This window comes from Corapipo altera, unplaced genomic scaffold (genome assembly GCF_003945725.1).
Source record: "Corapipo altera isolate COAL_440 unplaced genomic scaffold, ASM394572v1 55, whole genome shotgun sequence".
NCBI classification, from domain to species: Eukaryota; Metazoa; Chordata; class Aves; order Passeriformes; family Pipridae; genus Corapipo; species Corapipo altera.
The window spans coordinates 17,457,166-17,479,543 of NW_020884882.1; the positions used below are offsets into that span (position 1 = coordinate 17,457,166).

The 22,378-nt window shown below is 51.2% G+C and overlaps 1 protein-coding gene across 3 annotated transcripts in view; it reads right to left on the reverse strand.

Moving 5' to 3' along the window:
• Window positions 1–22,378, reverse strand: part of SRGAP3 (SLIT-ROBO Rho GTPase activating protein 3) — a 106,501-nt gene that overhangs the window by 34,644 nt on the left and 49,479 nt on the right. For all 3 annotated transcript variants that reach the window (XM_027640680.1, XM_027640679.1, XM_027640681.1), the window contains 3 exons: window positions 8,894–9,086; window positions 6,023–6,185; window positions 51–113 (listed from right to left, as the gene is read on the reverse strand). In XM_027640680.1, the coding sequence (XP_027496481.1) occupies window positions 51–113; window positions 6,023–6,185; window positions 8,894–9,086 (419 nt within the window). The remainder of the gene's footprint in view (window positions 1–50; window positions 114–6,022; window positions 6,186–8,893; window positions 9,087–22,378) is intronic.

Here is a 22,378-nt window from a genome sequence, read left to right on the forward strand (position 1 = left end):
CCCTCACTGCTGGGCACCCCCTCACTGCTGGGCACCCCCTCACTGCTCACCGTGTACAGCTCGTTGGTGACTTTCAGGAGTTCTTCATGCATCTGCAGGCCAATCTCCTTACTCTGCAAGACAAAAAGAAAGAAGCACTGAGACTCTGTTCTGCCCAAAACATGCAGTTCTGAAAGGAAAAGATACTTTGGAGGGATTATAACTGTGAACACACAGCAGAGCCTTGTTCTGTCTCAGAACTGCTGCGTTTTCATTTGAGGTCGATGTTTGCCCATGGATCACCCAACGTGGGTTTCAGAGACCACAAGGAAGAACATCAATCAATTTTACTTATTTATCCTGCAAAAGGGATCAATCTAAAATTACAGGCAATACTGCTTTGCCCTTCCACTGGCAGAATTTATCTCCAGCCCACAGACAACTCCCCCTGTGGGTCTAACATGTAACACCCTCCCCTAGTTTGGGGTCTGGTTTCACATCAAGACTGGCAGAGTGCACAAAGCTGGGACAACTCTACAGCCAGGGGTGTTTTAGAGCTTGACTTTGCCTATTTTTCAACAAAACTTGCCTTAGTGCATGTGGGTGAGTGGCTGCTGCATTCTCCAACTGAGCAGGCTGCATGTTAGTGCTGCATGAACTCCCCTGTATAACTTACATCATCCAATAACCATTTGGGTACACAGATTCCTTAGATTGGCTTTCTCCAGTCCCACAGCATCACCTGTCAACCTGTCTTGATCTGACGAGACAGGTTAAACACACTTGCTGCTGGACTTGCAATTTCCAGCCAACACTGGTATTTCAGAAGGGCTCCCCAGCCCCGGCATCCCAGATTTAGATGATCCTTGGCCATGACTCACCCTCCTCAGCTTGTCCTCAGTAGCTCATTTTCACTATTCTGACCTGAGTGAATGAAAGTACCTCTGAAAAGGGACATTTTATTACAAAATAGCTACACCACAGTTATATAATAAAGTTTCCAGTTTCACAGCTGCAGCAGCCAAAGTTCAGCCAGCTGAGGAGATGCTTACTGCCAGTGAGTAACTCCTGGCATCCTCCCGTCTGCTGAAATCCCATTATCAGTCTGTGTTTTCCCTTTCCTTGCCAGGCAGGATGAAGCAGATGCAGTCATCAACCTCACAAAGCACGGACATGGCACTTCTCAGAGAGGCCACAGCGTGGGGAGCTGCCCAGCGTTGGAGCCTGGCTGCAGATCAAGCCACCTCCTCCCGCACCCCCGCGTCTGGAGCTGCTGGGGGTGTGCTCACACTGCTTTCCTGCCTCCCTGTAATTACACCCCAAATCTCCACAATGAATCCTCTAGCCTAGGGAACACTTATTATAGCTTGAAGATGTGTTTAAACTAAGTATAGACACTCCCCTCCTCCCTCCCTGAAACACCACCAAACCAAACCCAAGCAGCTTCTTTCAGATTTCCTCAAATAACTCCAGGCAGTTTTGTACACACAGGAAGGGAAAACAACATCCCATCAGGCTGAGTGGTGAGAGAGGCCCACAACACAGAGAGGTCCTTTCAGCCAATGGGACAACCCACATCCTTGTGAAGTTTAACCTTAGATTATTAAAAGTGGGAATCAAAGCAAAGCCTGAAGTAAAGAATCTAAAGAGTCAAAGTCCCTCGGATCCATGACCATCCAGTAACCACAGTGTATCCGTGAGCTAGCCCTGGGGTATCTGGGACAGTGCTATCCTCAGCAGTGTGACTGATGCCACTGCTCCCACGGGCACAGGGTGCCAGGATGATGCCAGAGGTGCTCGGTGCCCACAGTCATCTGGAACCCTCATCTGGACCGAACCTCAGTCCCCATCTCCTACCCACTGACACCGGTGGTCACCAGTGCTCTCAGAAGTCTCACTGAGGCTTGCTAATAGCAAGAGAGCTGTGACAGATCTGCATCCACCCCAGACACAGCACCAACAGGTCTGGGGACCTTCTCACTCTCTACAACTCCCTGACATGAGGTTGAAGCCAGGTGAGGGTCAGGCTCTGTTCCAAGGTAACAAGAGCCAGGACAAGAGGAAATAGCTTCAAGTTGCACCAGGGGAGGTTTAGATTGAATATTAGGGAAAACTTCTTCCCTGAAAGGGCTGCCCAGCCCTGGCACAGCTGCCCAGGGCAGTGGTGGAGTCACCATTCCTGGAGGGATGTAAAAGCCACGTGGATGTGGCTCCTGGGGATGTGGGTTAATGGTGGGCTGGGCAGTGCTGGGGGAACAGTTGGACCTGGCAGTCTCAGAGGGCTTTTCCAACTCGAATGATTCTGTGATTCCAATACAAGTTATTTCAGTCAGGGTCTACAAACAGGGGTCTCAGAGCCTAGAGCCTGCAGGAGCTGAGTCACACACAGCCCCTCCAGCCATTCCTGCTTCTACAAGTCACTGCCCAGTCCCCAAACCAAGGCTTCCCAAAGCCAGCAGAGGAGGACAGGATGGGCTGATGGCCCAAGCTCAGCTGCAGCTCCTGCCTATGCCCTGGATTTCCTGCATGTTGCACAGCAAGGCCACAAAGCTGTAATTTCCAAACCCAATTTTAGACTCCTAAATAGAGCAACACAAACTGGCTCAGTGTGTCCACTGAGCCACACTGACATGGGGGACCACGGGTAGGAACCATGTTTAAAGAGCCATTTGCTTATAGACACTATAAACCAACACCCAGAATCCTGCTGCAGGAGACCAAAGGGTCTCTGGCATTGTCAGGAGTCTTCCAGCATCCAAGAGAGCAGTGTCCAGCCTGGGGATGCTAGAGCCTCTTCCAACCACAGGCAAGTGAGCAGCTGAAGGACTTGCCACTTCTCTGAGCCTGCTGCTTGCCCTTTTTCTAAGGGAGAAATTACACATATGTGCTTACAGGAGTCAACACCAAAACATCATTCCAGTTACCTGGGACCATCTGCAAAACCCAAACTACAATTTAGCTGCTTCCTTTATGCCTCCAATTCCTCTGAAAACACAGCTCCTCACTGGAACAGCAATGGCTAGGTTAGCAGTTTATTAAAATTCCTGCCACTGCCAACAAAGTAACAGGAAGCAGCAGCATGGATGACTGGCAGTGGAGGATGCTTATTCTACAAAGACAAGAGTTCCCATCCAGACAGACACCACTTCTTCACCCAACATCCATCCTGGACACCACAGTGTGGAATTAAATTTACTGTCACGGCTCGGAATTAAATCCCCCACTGGGGACTTATGCAGCATCATTACTTTGGACATAGTGATGCTCTGTCTCAAATCTACAATTTCCTGTATTCTGTACTTGGAAGAAGCTTTAAACTTCCTTCCTTCCACCACAGCGAGAGGTAAGAGGGGAGAAAACACCTGCCTGGCCATGGGTCCCTCAGCCTGGGTTTGGCTCTGCCAGGAGGATGTGCTGGGAGATTTCGTGGTGACAGAGACTCACCCTGACAGCAGATCGAGCCAGCTCTCCACAGGGACACATCTCAGCATCCCCATTTATCACTGTCTATTAGCAACATCAACACCCTCACCGTGATCATTGCCTCCTGCACCAGGAATGTGACTCACACTGGAAGCTCCAGGGAAACTTGCCCAATTGAGTTTTCTTCCTCTGCTTTGCTCCCAGAGCAGTTTGGGCTGGAAGGGTTCCTGGCCAGCCGCAGTGAGAGGCGAGTCAGAGCCAATGCCAGACTGTTGGTGGAGGGGCAGAACACTTGGGTGGAGAGGAACAAACTGCAGTGCCCCAATTTACTGAGGGACAACCCCCCAGCTCATCCAGGGCAGCTGAGGGAGCAGCAGCTCAGCACCCTGCATTTTTCTTGGCACATTACCATGGCACTGAGCAATTGCTCCTCAGTTATGCTCACCCTGTACCTCAGCAGTCCCTCCCTGCTGCTTTGCTGGGATTGTTTACATTTACATAATGAATGCAGGAAACACAAAACCTCCCAGTTCCTCGTGTCCCCACAGCATGTCACAGCCCATTAATAAACTCTAGGTGGGGGGAACTAAAAGTGACATCTCTGGAAAAAAATGTTACCCTAATTTACCATCAAAGAACAATCTCCAGGGCACCCAGCAGTTGAACCACAACTGCGGGTGCTTTAACCCTTCCTGAGCCAGACCATCTGCCAGCAGCCCCCTGGGCACGGCCTCCCCAGAGAAGCACTTTGAGCACTTTACTCAGCACAGAACCAGACCAGAGAGAACAGTGAAAGATCCCTCCTCTGAGCAACCTCGTACACTGCAAGGCTGGAGAGATGTCTTCAAAATCCATTTACCAGGATGCTCCTATTCCCACACACATGCCCAAGGCGTCCCACCAAACACTACTGGGAAGTGGGATCCAGATCCCTCTGGGCAAGGCATGCCACAGATTGAGAAAAATAAACAGCCTGAACAACCCCAAAAGTGGCAGCCTCTCCATCCACATGAAAGGGAAACGATGACACAAAATAAGCCTATTCCCTGATTTAGCTGAGCATTATTTCCAGGGACAGGTGAGTCCAAGGGTCAAATGTGGTGAAATCAGAGATCCCCACACCTGTAAAGGCTCCTTTGGATGCAAAGCTGGTGCTGGCTCTGGCAGGCTGCAGATGGAGTCACACCAGCTCCCCAGTTAGGAGATGGAGGAGGGAGAAACAAGGAGCAACCATTTCTATAGGATGTAAGGATTGAGCCTTAAAAGCTGAAATTTAGGTTCAAAAATGAGGAAGGAGTGACAGAAGAAAACCAATTACAAAGAAACAATTCTGCTGAGTGGGTAAAATACTTCATCATCTTGTCCTGGCTGAGGATTGACCTACTATGAGAGAACACTGAACACTCCATGGGTGTCCTTGTTTGAATGCTGACTGGATTTGTCCTGTAGTTCCTCATGGGACACCATCCACACACATGGGCAGAAGGACAGTCTTAACATACATCTCAAAAACAGGTTCAGAGCAAAATGCAAATGGTAGGAAGATTCTGAGACAGGCCTAGAACTGAACTAACCAATATATCCCAAATGTCTCAAATTTCTAGAGGCCTGAAGGACAGGAAAAGGGATGATGTCCTTATCAGATCAGCAAACCCAAGCCTGACCTTGCAGTTTAATTTCTAGGTCAGATCTATAAAATAGAGGAAACTGGTCATAAAAATATCACATGAGATTTACTCTCCAGTCAGGCTGAAATTTCAAGATAAGCCCTGATTATGAGCCTTCTCCTGCTGGAGAGCCCTGTGGGCTTGCCCTGCTCCCTGACTGCAGGCTCCAGATGTCCTGGTGACAAGGGACAAAAGTTAAGGAAAACCTTAAAGTCACAGAGCCAACCCACTGCTGGGACTCCTCATTCCTTACCACCTTCCCCCTCGCTTTCAGTGAAGAGTCCTGGTCCACCTGACTGTGAGATTCCCACAAATATATGATGCTTCTTTTTATTTGGTTATTATTAATAATTCTGTATCTGTCATCTTACCCTTTACCCTTTTTCCAAATAATTTTTTAGGAACTGCACTGACATTCTCCTTCCTTTTGTTCTCTGTCTTTTAGTCAGTCATTAATACAGAAAACAACCACTCCTTACTCTTTAACAGCTCTTCAGGAACTTCAATCTTGCCCACTGAAGGCACTGTGCCAGCTACTGACACAATCCCTGGCTCCTGGCAATACCTCCACCAGATTTCTGAGGCATGACTCCTCTCCCATAGCTGCCTCATGCCTGTCATCCTGCTCTTTACCATGGTTCCACCCAACAAGCCTGTTCTGATCTGTCCTATGAAGGCCTCCAAGAGTCTTTACAAAAAGTCATCACAGTTCCACCTTTCATCTCTCTGGCACCGACACCACTCTGAGCACCAGGTCACACCTCACTGCTCACCACTTGGCAATTCTAGATCTGTTTCTTTAAAACTCTTGAATAAATATTATCTGGAAAGTCCCTCAAAAGTGATAGTGCCTCAAAAGATTTGCTCTGCAACATCTATGATGGTTCCACTTTAGACTAAAATGCCAGGATGGACCCTGAGTGAGCAGGACTCCCCCCAGCTGCCCGGGTTACCTTTTTAAAGAGCCTGATGACATCCTCGCTGATCTGCGACAGCCGCACGATGACGTTGTTCATGAAAATGTCGTTCAGGGTGGCGTGGTCTCGGCTCTCCCGCCGGGTCTGCGTCAGGACCAGGTACCAGCAGTTCACAGGGGAAAGGAGGTGCTGATCTTTTCTGGGGAATTGGGGGGAAAAATGACCAAGGTCAAGTGAACAAGTCAAAAAGGCACATCTTTTCAAATGAATGCTGCCAGCACACCGCCTCCCTCCCCTGCACACATCCCCTGGGATTTGTCATGCCCACAGAAAGGTGCATGATCTCTTCTTCCAGCTGTCCAAGCGCTGCCCCACAGGGATACCCAGTGGCACATGAGCATGGGAAACACACCAGCCCCCCAGCCAGCCAGCCCCTTCCCGCACTGGGTGCTCTGGAAGGTGGCACAGGAGAAGAGACATCCCTGGCAAGGAGAGAGTTTGGCTTTTTCTTTCCACTCATGCTATGAATATGACTGTCAGTGCCCACTGCAGGAGGTCCCGTTTGCCACCCAATCCACTGGGCTGCTTTTAGTGCACTGAAAAGCGTTCAAGAAAGGGTTCTGCATCCAGTGTTACCCCCAAGCGTCTGTGCACAACACGAACACGCTCAGGTGTGCTGGAGGGGACTCCAGAACACCTCTGTGTGCATACACAGACAGAACAACCACACACAGAAATCTGGATGAACCTGGATGTGAACTGGAATCAGCAGGAGCCGCAGCACACAGCGATTGCCAGCTCCAGGGCTGGGCACAGCCCGCTGCACACGGCGACACAGGGACAAAGGAGCACCACAGGGACCGTAATTCTTATGAGTGTCACAGCCTCAGCAGAATAATGACACACATGAGCAGCTGGGGAAACAGCACAGATGAGCCTGGTAAGGGCAGGTACAGAGCAGCAAGGAAGAACAAAGTGTATGAAGGGAGTCTCTCGACATGGAGTGGGCAGTGAGGACTCAGCAGGAGCAAGCACTGAAATCCAGCTGACTCAATTAACACCATCACCGCCAGCACTTGTGCCCAGGTGTTTAATAAAGGTGGACAATCACTGTCACCTGTGGACACTGCACAGCAGCAGCTTCCAGAACTGTGAGCACAGCAAGCAATGGAGAGCCTTAACACTGCTCTGAGCTAGTGGGAGAGGCCAGACACCCCCAGAGACTTCGTGGGCTCATCTCTGAACCACAGCTCCTTCCTGCCCAATTCCTTCTCCAGGACAGTTATCCCTGACACAGCACCCAGCACCACACAACTGACACACAACAGCTGGATGCCAAAAGGACAGCAAGGATCTGAATGGCAACTCATCAGCAGCAGAGTTTGGCATAAGACACCAGCAAAGCCTCACTCGCTGGAGAGACAGAGTAAAGAGATTAAATGGGATTTAGTAATATAGAATAAATAGGATTTAGTAATGTAACAGCAGAAATCACTGCTCTTGCAGCTGAAATGGGAAAAAAAAAATCACAAGGAGTTAAAGGAAGAAACAGACTGTGAAGAGCCCAGGGCTGGCGAGGCAAAGGGCATCAGACAGGCAAACCTTTCCCAGGTTCTCCGGGAAAGGCGCTGACCAGTGGCTGCAGTCTTTGGCCACTGAACTGAATGGCATGAGTTTCATCTGGAGCAAAGGGCACAATTCCAGCTGAGAGATTCTGTCATGGACATCACTGGCAGAAGAAGAGTCAGAGGCCTTGCTGTGGCCCAGGGAGGCAAAAGTGGGGAGCTGGGGCTGCCGTGGTGCAGGGGAGCAGCCAGGGTGCTGCAGGGGCTGCCATGTGGCCCCGGGCACAGATCCTGCTGGGCACATCCCACAGTTCCACCAGTGCTGCCCAGAGAGATCCTGCGCCCCGAAAGCATCAGGAGAGCTGCTCATGGCAAGGGACACAACAAACCCTGACAGCCACCAACACCCTGTGCGAGCACCGAGCGTGGTCCGAGCCGGCACACTCGGGGACAGGCGGGGAGCAGGGACCAGCCCCCAACAGCAACAGGGCAGTGGCCTTCACCTGAGCCTTGAGGTCACCAGCCAGTGGAACACACCAGCCAGCACCCTCACCACAGAGTGCTCACCTCCAGAATGAAATTCTGCCTCAAGTTTGTTTTGCTTTCTATTTTTTTCAGATATTTTATGTTTAGCCAAGCTCAAGAGTATGGTTAAACTGAAAAGAAGCTGCTTTTGAAAACACATATTCACACATCCACAGATTTCACAATTTGCATCATCGGTTTGATTCTCACACAATCCCAGCATCCAGTTCATACTTCCTATTTCAAAGCTTTGTTTCACAGTATTTCCACTAAGGATTTGCCTGGCTCCAGCACCGCAGGCTGTGTACAGAAAACACACATGCTTCATTGCAAATAAATTGCAGTAAATTCGATTTCCAGAAACTGCTTCCAAGCCTGAGCCTGTCAGTGAGCCTGAGTGCAACACACAGCTCCTGGAGAGCTGAGGACTGGGCTACATGCAGAAACCAGGGATAAAGACCGGGCCCACCGCGATTTGCACAGTCAAATGAGTGGATGAATTCAAGCCCCTTCAAAAAATCAAGGGGTCTGACTCCTTCCTGGCCCCTGATTCCTATTTTTACTGCCTTACTCAAGAAGGGCACAGTAAGTGCAATTCGGGCAGCACAGACCAGTAATGCTGTGGTGGGAGTCTTGGCAAGAGACATGTCCAGTTCTTCTGGTGAGCCTCGCCTGGGGACAAGACAGACGAGGTCACCGCTGACCCGACGGACTTCACTGCACTTTAGGACTGTGCAGCTACAAACCAACCTCCAGTGCTCGCAGCAGCCTCTAGCCAATCATTTCACACCAGCTTGCCCTGGGAACACCTGCTTACTTGAACTGGTGCTCTCTGGAACTGCGGATCTTGGAGGAGAAGCGTTCAGCCAGCTTCTCCAGGCTCCGGGAGTACTCCAGCTCAATCTCGGCCTTCCTGCGGAAGAACTCCTGCAGGTCCTGCAGCAGCTGCAGGCGCGACTCCGACTGCTGCTCCAGGCATTTGAACTGCTCCACCAGCTGCGTTCGGATTTCTGCAGACACACGAGAGAGAACAAAATGCAACGTCAGCAGCAGACACTGGCAGGAGAGCTGTCCTTCCTTGTCCCAGAGCAAACGGCACGGCTCTGCTGGAGCTCCTTCTGAGCACTGAGGTGAATCCAGGCTTTGCTAAAGGCAACAGATCTTCTTGCCAAGCAAGAGCTGAACAATTCCATTGACCAGCCTCATATTAAACCTCGTTCTTGTCAAAACAAACAGCTGCATAGGAGCACCAAGAGCAACTTCAGAGCTTTCAATTGTCTTTTGAATTCAGCAAATGCTACTTCAATCTGTCTGGTACTACCTGAAATCCCGTACTCTCTGCATATAAGCTAATATATTATTTCTTGATAAATGCCCATGTGAAGACCTACAGGACAGCCAGCACTGACCCGGAGTAAGCAGGCACTGCCATGCACCCTCCTTTCACCCCATCCTCCCACACTGCCAGGTTAATCAGCAAATCCAACATGGCTTTGGCTCAAAGGCTTAAAAAGTCTTTAGGACCCTTCAAATCCCAGCTCACAAACACCACAAGCTTCATCTGTTCCAGGTTTATTTGCTTTCCCATAGGGACCTTCATTCACTGGGACAGACACACTGCAGCCCCCACGATCTTTCCCAAAGTGGGCTCGGCAGTGTCCGGAGGTGCCTGTGTGGGAGTGGGGATGGGCTCCTCGGATAGGCAGTGTCTCCCACAGGAGCCCAGGTACCCACTGGGTCCTGCAGGGAACAGGCACTCCAGAAGCAGCAAACAGAGCTGGTCTCCAGTGCTGACCCTCACCTGGCCCTGCCAGAACCCACAACCTTGGGCACAGCACACTCCTGTTCAGTACATCCCGATTATTGGAATAGTTTAATGTTTCTCCTCTTTCTATGCCAGAGTTGTACTTTTCACCTTGATGCTCCCCATTTTGAGGACACTTCTCTCCCATGGTCAAAGACCAATTGCACTTTTTCCAGCTCCCTCATATCATATCACACAGCCAAGCTGCAAATCCCCAGCACAGGGCTGATCTCAGGAAGACAGGCAGGCACTGGGAAGGGAGCGCTGCTCAGGGACACAGCCAGACCCTCACACTGTCTGCAAGAGGAGCAGCACAGCACCTGTGGCACAGGGCACAACAGAAATACACCCTCCCAACCCTTCCAAACCTTTCCCAACCCTTCCAGCCCCAGGCAGGGTCTCAGAAGCCCATGTGGCCGGGACGCCTCTGCAGGAGCCGCTTGCTCTTCTTGGAGCAGCAGCTGGGCTCTGCCCGGAGGGATGGGGAGCCCCACGGGATGGGGGGTGGAGAGCTGGAAACAGGAGGAAAAACGAGACTAGACGGTAGAAATCTATTCAAAGTGAGAACAATTGGGCTGAGCTGGCTTCAGGGAGCAGCTGCGCAGCGGAGGGATCAGAGGAGCCGGAATTGCAGGGGTGGGCTGATGGAACAGGCCCATATGCTGCCTGCCTGTTCCCAGAGCCCACAAGGAGAGGGGAGCACAGCCCCACGCCCCCCACTGCCACACACCCTGTGGCAGAGGTGAGACAGCTCCTGCACGTGGTCACCTTCAGACACTTCGCTTTCCAGAGCTCATCTTTGGCTCCTTCTGCAAATTCAGCGTGGTAGGATGACAAGTGGTACCTTCCTCACAAGAGCCCCAGCAACTAAAAATACCTGCACTGCCTGAAATGGCTGCCATGGTCACTGGGACACTCAGTGACCCGCATCAAGGCAACACAGAGGTGTCATTCCTGTGCCTGGAATAATCCTCAGTGCCCACATATTACACACATGCACACAAGGCAGGCCCTGCCAGTCCCTGCCAGCACCACGCTGTCCCAGGGCCTCACCACTGCAAGATCCTGTCTACAAAATCATCACTTCATGCTGGATGGTGAATTAATAAATGATGACGTAATGGTGATGCAAAGCACTGACTGAAATCACGAAAGATTCATGAACTATTTCGAGCTCTGTAAATTTGTGAGGCTCTCATGTAGAAGAGGTTAAAATTGCCATTATCATTATCTGGCAATCTGGTATTTTTCAACATTTCTTCATATAACAACTCTCATGTGAGCCTAAGCTCTGGAAGCCTGGCAGGTAACTCATCACTGGGTCATTTGATGGTGGCAGTGATGGGACTGGAGGCTTCACGAAAAGCACCTAAAATCAAAACTCTTGGAAATAAGGAATGCTGAAAGCACCAAAATTCATCACTCACCTTATGTGGGACCCTCCCTGGGCACTTTCTTTATGTTCTTGATACATTATGAGAGGACAGCACAGTTGTTCATAAAAATGCCTCCAAGGCTCACACACAGGCACAGCGAGGGACTCAACACACGGCACGCAGCCACAGCAAAGCCATTTTCTGTTCCCAAAGTCTGCCTGGAGAACCATGTAACCATCCCTGCGGTAGCTGGAGTGCTCCAGCTCGTTTCTGACCTGCATCCAGCCCATCTGCAGGCATGAGGACGCTGACACAGGAGCCAGAAGGGCCGAGGCCCCAGGCAGAGGAGGAAGGGTGAGACGCAAGGGGGATGCTCAGCACAACTGCTGCCTTTGCCCAGCCAGAGCCCCCCCGGGACTCTGGGCATCTGCTGCACACAGACATCAGCCCTCACTCACACCATGCAGAAACCCCAAAATGAAGGACAGTTTCACTCTACAGGGAATGCTAGAAAGACCCTTAAAATAAATAAATATGGTTGCTAAAAGAACGGAGAAAAAGAAACTAAATTGTCACTGCAAACAAGGTCTCACAATGACTGGTGTCAGAGTACCTCAGTTGTTACTCTCTCTGTCCCCATTTTGCTGGGGTCCAGCTCTATCCCCAGCACACTTTGACCTTCATCAACAGAATATCTTTGTTTTTCCCATGCCTGTAATGTGTTGTTTCGACACTTTTAAGCCTCCTTGCAGGAGTTCAGCCAGGCCAGTGCCACCCCGGTGTGTGGCAGCAAAGGGCAGGCTCTGCAGACATGGGGAGCTGTGACCCTAAAGCCACCCAGCGATGAGCTGTCACACAAACAGTTGAGATGGACACTGACCCCTGGAGCTGCTGCTGCTGAATGGGAAAGGTTTGTGTAGAAAACAAAATGAAGGGCTGGTGACATCATCAATGCAAAGACAGATGTGACAGCAGAGAGAAGGACATCGCTCAGTGTCCAGGGCCCCTGGGAGTCAGCGCTGACCGACACAGCCCCGACAGACCCTGCAGTCGCTTCCCTGCTTCCAGCTACGCTCTGCTGCCACATTTCATGGCACTCTCCTCTCAGTTAAATGCCTTTTCATAGAACCAGGAACAAACACAGGCAGGCAGCAAAGCCTTTTTCCACCCTTCAAGCCTGCTGCCTAGGGAACAGTAGGAGCACTCGGAGGGCATCCATCTCCCCCCGCCTGCGCAGTGGAGCTGCAGACCAGCCCCACGTGGGACAGGCAACCATGCGCTGTTTGATCCCAACACCCTCTGCCCTCCCCCTCTCCCTCCAACCCAGCCTGCTCACACAGCAGGGGTGGGGAGAGCGGGTCCCCAGCAAACCCAAACCCAACACAGCTCTGCTAACGCCCAGTGCAACACCTACAACCCAGATCAAAACCCACAGCCCTTCACCAGCAATCTTCTGGTCAGCAGCATCAGCACGAGCTGCATCCGACCTGTTCATCATGGGGGGATTCACAGGCCTGGAATTCCAGCTTTAAACTGAATGCCAATTATGTTTTCCACATTAGATAATTATCTCTTCAGCACCCAATCCCAAAACCTTAACTTCTGCTCAGAAGAAGGAGCTTCCACTGTGAGCAGTCCTGTTATTTAAAATGCAGGATCGGGATAGAAAATGCAGGAAATCTGATTTCCTAGCTCTTCTGAAACACACTGGCAAGGATCCTGGAGAAAACAAAATTCCTTGGCAAAGTAAGGAGCACAGCAATGGTCAAGACAGGCTGCAGGACTGCTAATCCAGAAGAGAGAGGGAACATCTGTAACCAGAACATCTGGCAATTTGCCTTCTATAATGTTTCTGAATCAGTCAACCCATATCACAGCCACAACTGCTCGTTATCCTCAGGCCACGTGAGATGCTGGCAGCAATCACACTTCCAGGCTGCCAAGGTATGGCAAAGCCTCCCACCACACAAAGACCCCCAAGAATGCTCCCATCCCTCTGAAACCTGGTGAAAGGCTTCCAAGAGCCAGAGGGGATGCAGAGGGAACTGAGTGTGATGGCCACAGTCAGTCCCACAACACAGAGCACAGAATAAACCCACTGCAGGATAAACCCTTCCCACCACCAGAAGCCAACTGGTACCTACCCGAGTGCGACAGATCGTGGAGATGAGAGGCATGATTTGCATTCAGCCTTTGGCAGGTTTGTAAGTGAACAGCAACACTAAAAAAAGTGGAAAAAAACCACAAAAAACCAAAAACAAAACAGACCCAAGAACACAGCAATTTACAACTCAAGAAAGAGTAGCAGCATAAGATAAATGGATGTAAACTTGACAGAAAGGAAATTACATGAGAAACTGAAAAAAAAATTGGTAAGATTATGGGTCAGCCCAAGCAGCACATCAACAGCTTGAACTGGGCCCCGAGAGGAGCTGATTCTCAGGGGCACTTCTGCTGGGCTGCTGGAAACACGAACCTTCGGAAACCCCGGATTTCCTACGAGGCCAACTCCAAACCTGAGGGAGTGCTGGGCTGGAAATGGACACTCAGTGTGCCAGGGAGAGCGTAAAGACAATTCCCCAAACCTTTTCAAGACACCAGAAAAGTGCTGTTTTGGTTGATCTAACATCTTGGCCGGTAGATCAGGGTAAGCCTCATTTTTTCCTCTCCTTGGCTGTTCACCTCATCCATGCTCCAGTGAGGACAATGCTGGCAGCCACGCACAGAGCCCGGGAACACTCACACACATCCAAATAGCATACCTCTGACACAGGGGTGAGGCAGGGTTTGACAAAAAGCAAAATCATCTGGGACACACTGTGACCAACTTGAGCACTCCTATAAGAACCAAGACACTGATGTGGAGAGGTCAAGCCGAAGACAACAAGTTCAGCTCCAAGTCATTACGAACACGCTGCTACTCCAGCCCTTCCCACCCTCAGCTTGCTGAGGGATATTTTCCATATGGTCTCATTTTTTAAATATCACAATTAAAACATAGATGAATGCCATTAGATGAATGCAAATTTTACCAGTGGCAAACATTATTATTATTACTATCATCATCAATTTCATTCACTTATTCCTTGTGTTTCCATACAGTTCATGGATGTTCATGGTGGGCAGCAGCATCTTTGAATTTCAGGAATTCACAAATACCATGTTGAAATCCCAGCTCCAGCTGAGACTGTGGCAGCACTCCCATCAGCTTCAATGGAGCTGGGATTTCATCCTCTGGCAGTAAATGGGCTGGTGAGACAACTCTGTTCCCAGGCAGTTATTTTGCAAGTCTCCCCCTCTTCCAGTAACTCTTGGCTTCAATACTTCTTACCTCAAATGCTGGTAAGGGCCAAGCTCCTCAACTGGCATCAGCCACAGCAGAAGGATAGTGGGACCTGCTGCAGAGTTCATGGAGGGCAATGCATGTCAAGTGTAGGGTGGGTTATTAAATAAACCAAATTCTACATGCGCAAACACCGGTGAAAAGCAGGCAGTGGAAAATCCTGGATAATTGAGACTGGTGAGGGTGTGGAGCCTGAAGTGACACGTGAGAGACACAGGAGCCAGGTGTGCTCCAGCACAGGGGAGCCCTGGGGATGGGTGACGCTCCAGCCAGCAGAGCCAGCTGGGAGCCCTGCACAGCCCAGCCCCAGCAGCTGCAGATCGCAGCCAGTACCATCCTCCTCCTCCTCCTCCTCCCCAGCGCCCTCCCCCAGGGTCCAGCCAGGCCAGAGCCAGGCTCTGGCTGCTCAGACAGGGACAGACAAAAGCAGAGGTTTCTCTAGCAACGGGCCGGGATGAAAGCTGTCCGAGACGTCCTGCTTCTCCTCGGCTGGCAGGGAGCAGGACCAAGCTCTGCAGCCAAACCCCGAGCCCGGGGGTCTGGCTGCAGCCCACCCACCTCCCCAGCCAGGGCCGCTGCTCCGCGATGCCAAATTATCCGTCCAGGAGAACGGTGGCGGATCCTCCCACTGGACAGCCTGGGACAGGCACTCCTCGAACATATGCTTCACCCCACTGATTTGTGACAAGTGAGAAAATATGCTTGGCAACAAAAGCCATTATTTTCCTCACCATTGGGATTAAAACCAATAGTTTATTGCAAATATAGCACAGCAAGCTGGACTCTATGAGGATCCAATTCTTCTACAAATATGGAATACACTAGCAAGGCCATTTGACTCCCAATTGCTTTTATTCCCACTTCAGACTATCCATGTGCTGCCTTCCCTAAAAGCCCAGCCCTCTTCACCATGGAATTACCTCAGATGTATTTTCTAGTGCTTTATCATCTCGTGTTTCACCAGCACACACCATTTCCCTCGAGAGAACCCTCACACACACAGAGCTAATGCACCTGCACCGTGGATCCATTATGAAATGCCAGTGGGCTGTTCCACCAGAAAAAGCCTCGCTCCAGGCAGGCACTGCCAGCACAGCCCCAAGAGCCATTGGAACCCCCGGGTGATCCCAGGGAGAGCCAGGCTCAGCCCTCTCGGACAGGGATGCTGGCAGGGCAGAGCCTCGAGAGCCCTCATGGCACAGCGTGTTCAGGGGATGCTCCTGCTCCCCGCACCTCCATCCACAGCCACTTCCACGTGCCAACATGGTCCAGCAGCAGTGGCAGGGAGAACAAGGGATGGTGCTGCCAGAGGAGCATCCACCTTGTGAGGGCTGAGTCCAGGCCAAGGCTTTGTCAGGTCGAAGCAGTACCACTACTGAGCTTGAACAGCCAAGGAGCTGCAGGGACCACGGCCTGGAGCATCCGCAGGCAGAGCTGCCAGCAGTGCATCCTTCCCAGCACAGCAGAGAGAAGCTGCAGGGAAGGCATAGAGCAAACAGCCCAAAGCAAGCCAACAAGCCTCCCCCCCCTTCCTTCCTTCCGTGTCATTAGTAACATCCCTGCCTAGTCAAAGACAAGAGATATGGCTCCTGGTAAAACAAAGAACAAGACAAGCTTTTTATCCGAAACGAGACATTCCAGGTTCAAAAAAAAAAAAATAAAAAAGATAAAGGAAAACACCTCTCTCCAGTCTGAAAACAACTCCTGTGGCATTGGCATTTTTCATACAGGTTTTTCATGTGTGTCTTTAATCCCCAGCCCACTCTAGCACAGCAGCACTTCTCCTGCACAGCCCCAGCTTTGCCTGTACCCACATCGAACCCTCACACTGGCACTCGCTGGGCTGTGAGGCAACACCTTCATCTGCAACTACTGAAGAGAGAAGTGAAAGTGTAAGAAATTAAATCTTGAATCCAGTGTCTTCTTCCTCCCCTGGGAAACCCCTGCCCTGGAGGGAACCCAGGGCAGTGCACAGAAATGTCCTGGGGGCAGCATCCCTGAGGCCACGGGTTTGGAAGCCCCAACTTGCAGCTCAGTGGTCAGGAAAATAGCACGTTCATTTGCTTCTAACCAAGGTGGTTTTGGGACCCTGCCCAAACCCCTGCTTGCTCACCTCTCATTCCTAAAGGGCACAGCCAGGTCCTGAGGGTTCCTGCAAGTCTGGACCAAGCATCCTGGTGCAGGATGGGCTCCCTCCCAAGCATCCAAGAAAAAAGTGGCCAAGTCATGAAGAAAATCTCCATTTCTATAGGGATCTTTGCATAAACAGTGTGAAACAAGGCTTCGTTCCCTTGGCATTAACTGAAACAACACAGCAGAGTGAGCGGCTGTGCCGTGAGCGCTGTGCCAGCACTCACAGGAGCAGAGCACAGGGGCACCAGTGAGGGAGTGCCCAAAGACAGGCACCCCAGCAGGGCCAGGTATAGCACCTGAACACCCACCGTGCCATCCGCTCCACGCGTGCCATGGGTTCCATGAGGGGCAGTGACACTGTGGTTGTCACTCCCTCCTGGTAGTGCCACCCTCTCCTGCTGGCACGGGCAGCAACACAGCTGGGGCACACCGACCACAGCCACAGCTCGGGCTCTGCCTCCCGCTCCCTCCTGTGACCTACAAATTTTCTTTCTAACGAGACCTCCCCGAAACCCAACTCACCCGCAGCAAAATGCACAGGTAAATAACGTGGTGCAGTGTTTCCTGCTGCCCTGGCCCAGATGGGCACATGTGGGGTGAACAGGGCATCAGGATGCACGGCCTGGGGTGGGCCTGGCCTTCATCAGGCTTCTTCCATTCCGTGGTCAGCCCACTGTAGCAGTGGCTACAGGAATCACCTCCATGTGCATCCCCTCTGATAGGCCCCAGCTGCAAGTGGGCAGAAATGGGTTGATAATGACTTTCCACTGCTTTCTACTCATCTGTGAGGAGTGTAAATCCCACACTGCATTCCTTAAACAGCATCCTTCTGCAATCCCAGCAGAGCAGGGGCCTCCTGACCCTCTGGGAACTTGGCCAAACGCACAGAAGCTGAGACCAAGGCAGCAAGTGTTATCCTTTCCATGAGATCTGCCGGCTCCTGTATCCCAGTAGGAACAAGCCCCACCCCAAGCCCCGGTCAGAAGGGTTTGATGGTATGTTCCTGCTCTCCCTGTGGAAGAAGCTGATGGCTCTGCACAGGGACGTTCAGCAGCTTCCTGCAAAGCAACCTGAGCCAAAGGGTCCAGTGCTGTGACACTCCAGCTCTCCTGAGCAGTGGCCCCTGAACATGGAACATCACCAGAGGAACAAGACCTGGCATCCAAGCCAGCCCCTTCCCCCCATGGGTCTGCAGGAATCACTGGGAGAACCTGGGCAGACCAGAGCAGACCAGCACAGTGGTCTAGAGAAACATCTGGAGCTGAAGGAAGCACCAGGTGTTGCTGGTGGCCACCTCACTCCCACTCCCCCTCTCCAGGGCACAGGGTCCGTGCTGGGGCTCCTGGCAGGAAGCAGCAGTGTGAGAAGGGGACAGACAGGGATGTGGATGCTGGAGCAGCAGAGATGTTCTACCTTCTGTCTTCTACCAGCACGAGATACAACCTCCCTGCATGGAGGACTCAAGCCACAACAAGACTCAAGAGCATGTAAACATGACCCAACAGAGAAGACCTTCCATGGAGCATGTTGGAACCCCAGTGGGTCAGACCATCTGATCCCAAGATTCACAGCGATGCCTCTCTGTGAATACAGGAGAAACTCTTCCCCATCATCCCTTTCTGCTTTTTAACTGAAGCCCAGACACTCACCCTGCAGCACCCAGAACTTCTCAGGAAACCACTGCAGCAGGGGCAACAGGTTAGGCCAGATTTAAAACACTGGTAATTTCTTCCCCCTCATTTTTCAAACCAAAATTCAAAATGCAAATGAAAAAGAGTTGTAAAGTTTTGAAAATAAAGCAACGGAGTCATTTTTTTTCCTTTTATACTTTCAGAACATAAGTTAGTAGGGCATTCTCTGTGAGAAAAGCAGAACATCCCTGATCAGATGATCAGTTAGAGCCACCACAGCTATTTCCGTTTGACTGTTCACCGGCACATCAGAGAGGGGAATTCCATCCCACTAGAAATTTCTAGGTCACAAAACACCTTCCTAGATGACAAATAAGCCTCCAGCCACCAAATAACGAAAGATCAAAAGCAGTTGCTAAGAGAGCACAGGCTCCTGCTGTACAGACTGTGCACACACCAGGTTTCTCAGGAAACCTCTCAAATTGTTAGTCCTGGCCTAAACAGACACAGTGCTTATGAGAGCACTGAACTGGGCTTAAGACTTAAATAATGTCCACCAGCAGCCCCTCGCTTAATGCAGAGGGCAAAGGAAGATGAGGGCAGCTCCTCAGTGTCAGAGAACAAAGATCACAGCTGAGACGGCAACAATGAAGCCTTGAAATGATGAAAATTAAACTGGGCAAGCACAAGAACAAGGTGGTAAAGCTCTGCCACCACAAGTCACAGCAGCAGCAGATCCCATACACTGCTCCTCACACAGCTCCCTTCCCTCTCCTGTCCCTGCACATGACAGCAAGGTGGTGGCATTTGTCACAGACCTTGGTACTCCAAACCCACAGGAGTTCCTGGCAGCAGATTTCCCTCAAAAACTGACCCTGGACAGAGATCTGGGAAGGGCCAGTCTGGCTCATGAGGAGGCAGCAGGGAGCAAGTGTTTTACATAAAGCACAGCACCCAGCTCTCTTCCACAGGCAGCACTGCCAGGCTGACAGCTCTGCCCTGCAGGACAGCCCACACCCCTGGGACACAGGGAGACCAAAAACCAACCAAAGAAACCCAAACTGTGTTTATTCTTAACTTCAGCCGAGCCTCGAGGTCAAACTTTCCATGGATCAAGACTGTCTGAGAAGAGATACAATGGTGTGTTGCAATTACGTTCAATTTAAGAACAGAAACAGCACTTCAAACCACACACCATGTGTGCCAGACAGAAGAGAGAGCGGGCAGGGGAGCGCCCGGACTGGGCACCCACGGAACACCAACAGCAGCTGCCCTGGCTCTGGGAACACCGACTGCAGCCGGGCAGCCATCCCTCCACGTGCTCTCAGCATGGAACCCAGTGTTGTCCAGGGATGCTGGGTCCTCCCTCTCTGAGACTAAAGAGCAGGCAAATCTGTTTGGAGGAGAAATCTCCACTCAACAGAGGCTGCTGTGCCATGGAAGCAGGTTGGAAAGCAGGAAGGGTGCCAGGAGCAGTGCAGCTCACACTACCTGCCTGCCACGCTTTATCACACACAAAAATCTCCTTCCATAAGGTTCACTGACTACAAAAATTAGCAAAGGGAAATTATTTCTTAAAAAAAAAAAAAAAAAAAAAAAAAGCTGAACTCCAGTGTCAAAATATCTTTTCCCAATAAGAAAAATTCAAGTGTAGACCAAAACCCACTCAGATAAATCCATAAGCAGACAGGTCCTCAAGCGACTGTATTGCAAATTTTTCCATGGGGCGTCAGCCGCTCTCCTGCTGTCTCCATGCCAGCCCCTAATGAATTCAATGCGCTGGTGACTATACTGTTTTCTGAAGAACTTGGCAAGATGTTCATTATTAGAGAAGAGAGGAAAAACAGAGCAGAATTTAGTCATTTAATATTCTGTTTTCCAATAACTGAAGAAACATCCCAATCCCATTGAGATCACTATGGACACATCCGTCAGAGGCAAGGTGGTGGTACAGGAAGGACTGATGGGAAGAATGGCCAAGTTCACACATCTGAATCCAAACTTCCTATTGGAAATACTGCAAAAATGTGACATAATCCACCTAAAACCAGCATCAGGATTAGTCCAGAATTACTCCAGTGCTGCTGAAGACAGAATCCAGCCCAAAGGAATTGCAGCAAGAACACATTTAACCAGTCTCTTAAAATACCCCTATTTTTTATAGCCATCCCTGAGCAGTGTGGAACATGTGTTAGCAGAGAGGCAGCTGGTGACTCGGAAACGGGTGAGGGCAAGGAGGAACCAAAGGAGAAGCCCAGCAAGCCCTGGCATGCAGATGTGGAGCAGAGCCAAGGGCTCAGTGCAGTCACTCTGACAGGAGCCATGTCCCAAGATGTCCCGAGGGCCAGCAGGCACCTGGCCAGCCCCGCCTGCAGGCACAGGGGACAGGGCCTGTCCTGCCCAAAATAAACCCCTGCAGGACAGAGGGAACCTGCCCCCAGCGCAGCACTTCAGCAGAGCTCTGCCCTGCCCAGCCTGCAGTAACTCCCTGCCACTTGGCACAGGGGCTGCACCACACAGAAATGAGGCAAATTAACCCAAAGTTGTTCTCTCTACCTCTCTCTGGGAAGAGAAGCATGTGTGCAGCTGGAGCCCAGCAGCAGGTGTTTACCCACATTCTTGTCAGACGCTGGAGAAGTGGCTGACCCTCACTTTCAAGCTGTGGTTTACCACAGGAATTGCCGCCAGGACCAAACAAGCTTTGGGGGCTAAATTTAGGCAGCAGAAATGCACATTTTCATGCTTTTTCATGCTTTGCACAGAGTTGCTCGGCCATCAGCAGCACAGGTCATATCCAGGGGTGGCCCCAGAGGCAGTGCCTGAGCCCGGATCTCTCCACGGCCGCACAGGTACAGCCCCTGCCCACGAGGTGCAGGGCACAGGACCACAAGCACAGCACAGCTCTGCAACATCTCCTCCTCCAGGGAGCTCCTGGGCCACTCCAGCTCTTTGCTTCATTTAACCCTCGCCTGCTTCAGCTGAGGGAAGGTGCATGTCAATGGAAGGGTCTGTGCCTGTCCCACTGCCCGCAGAGCTCTGGCAGTGACAGCACACAGGGACAGCAACACCAGCCCCAGGGAGGGCAGCCAGGCCATGAAGGAAACCCCTGGCTGTGCCTCGGCTGCAGCATCTTCATGCTCCTCTTCCCGCTCCCCTTGGCACCTCCCTGTTTGCTTGGGAACAGAGACTGCCCAGTAGTAATTCACAGCCTGAACTGGTCACACCTCCCACCACTTTTGTCTGACTGTGAGCAGCACTAAGGGATTAAATCTCATTCACTGCCCCCACAACACCCTGTCGTCGGGGCTACACGGTCCTACACTGACCACACTGATCACTGCAAGGGAGAATTTACAGGACTGGAGGTGGAGCAAGACCTCAGAATTGCCCAGCAACTCAAAGCTTTCAGGGGGTTTTGGTTGGTTTTGTTGTTTGGCGTTTATTTTCTTTTTCTTTGGTTTGGGGTTTTTGGTGTTATTTTAAAGAATCCAAACTTCAAAGAGGTCCAATCCAAGCCTCTGGCATCCCGAAGCCCCTGGCAATCCTCTACTGCCCATTCTTTTGGGGGTCCCTGCCTCCACCAGGCCCTTGTGTGCCACAGCCAGCAGCTCTGCCCCGGTGAGCTCTGACGAGACCGACCACTTCCTAAGCAGGAACAGGACAAGAAAGGGGAAAGCAGCACAGCTGGTTTCCTCAGGCATGTGCCTCCGCTGGCTTTGCCTGTTAGGAATATAAGGGGTGCAAGAAATCCGTAAGAACTGGTTAAAGCATTAAAAAGAAAGAGCCAAACAGATCTGCTGCATTTGTTCAAGATTTAAGAAGAGCAAAGGAAGCCTCACAAAAACAGATGGTGGCTTTTCCCCCAGAGAAAACAGCTCTTCTGGCTGCCCTCTTGCACAGCCAGCATCAGTTCCAGAGCCTTCATATGCCCACTCCCCAGCACAGAAACACAGCTAGTGGGGGGCACTGGAATGGGCTGGAGAAAGTCTTTTATGCACTGAATGCCCAAAAATGA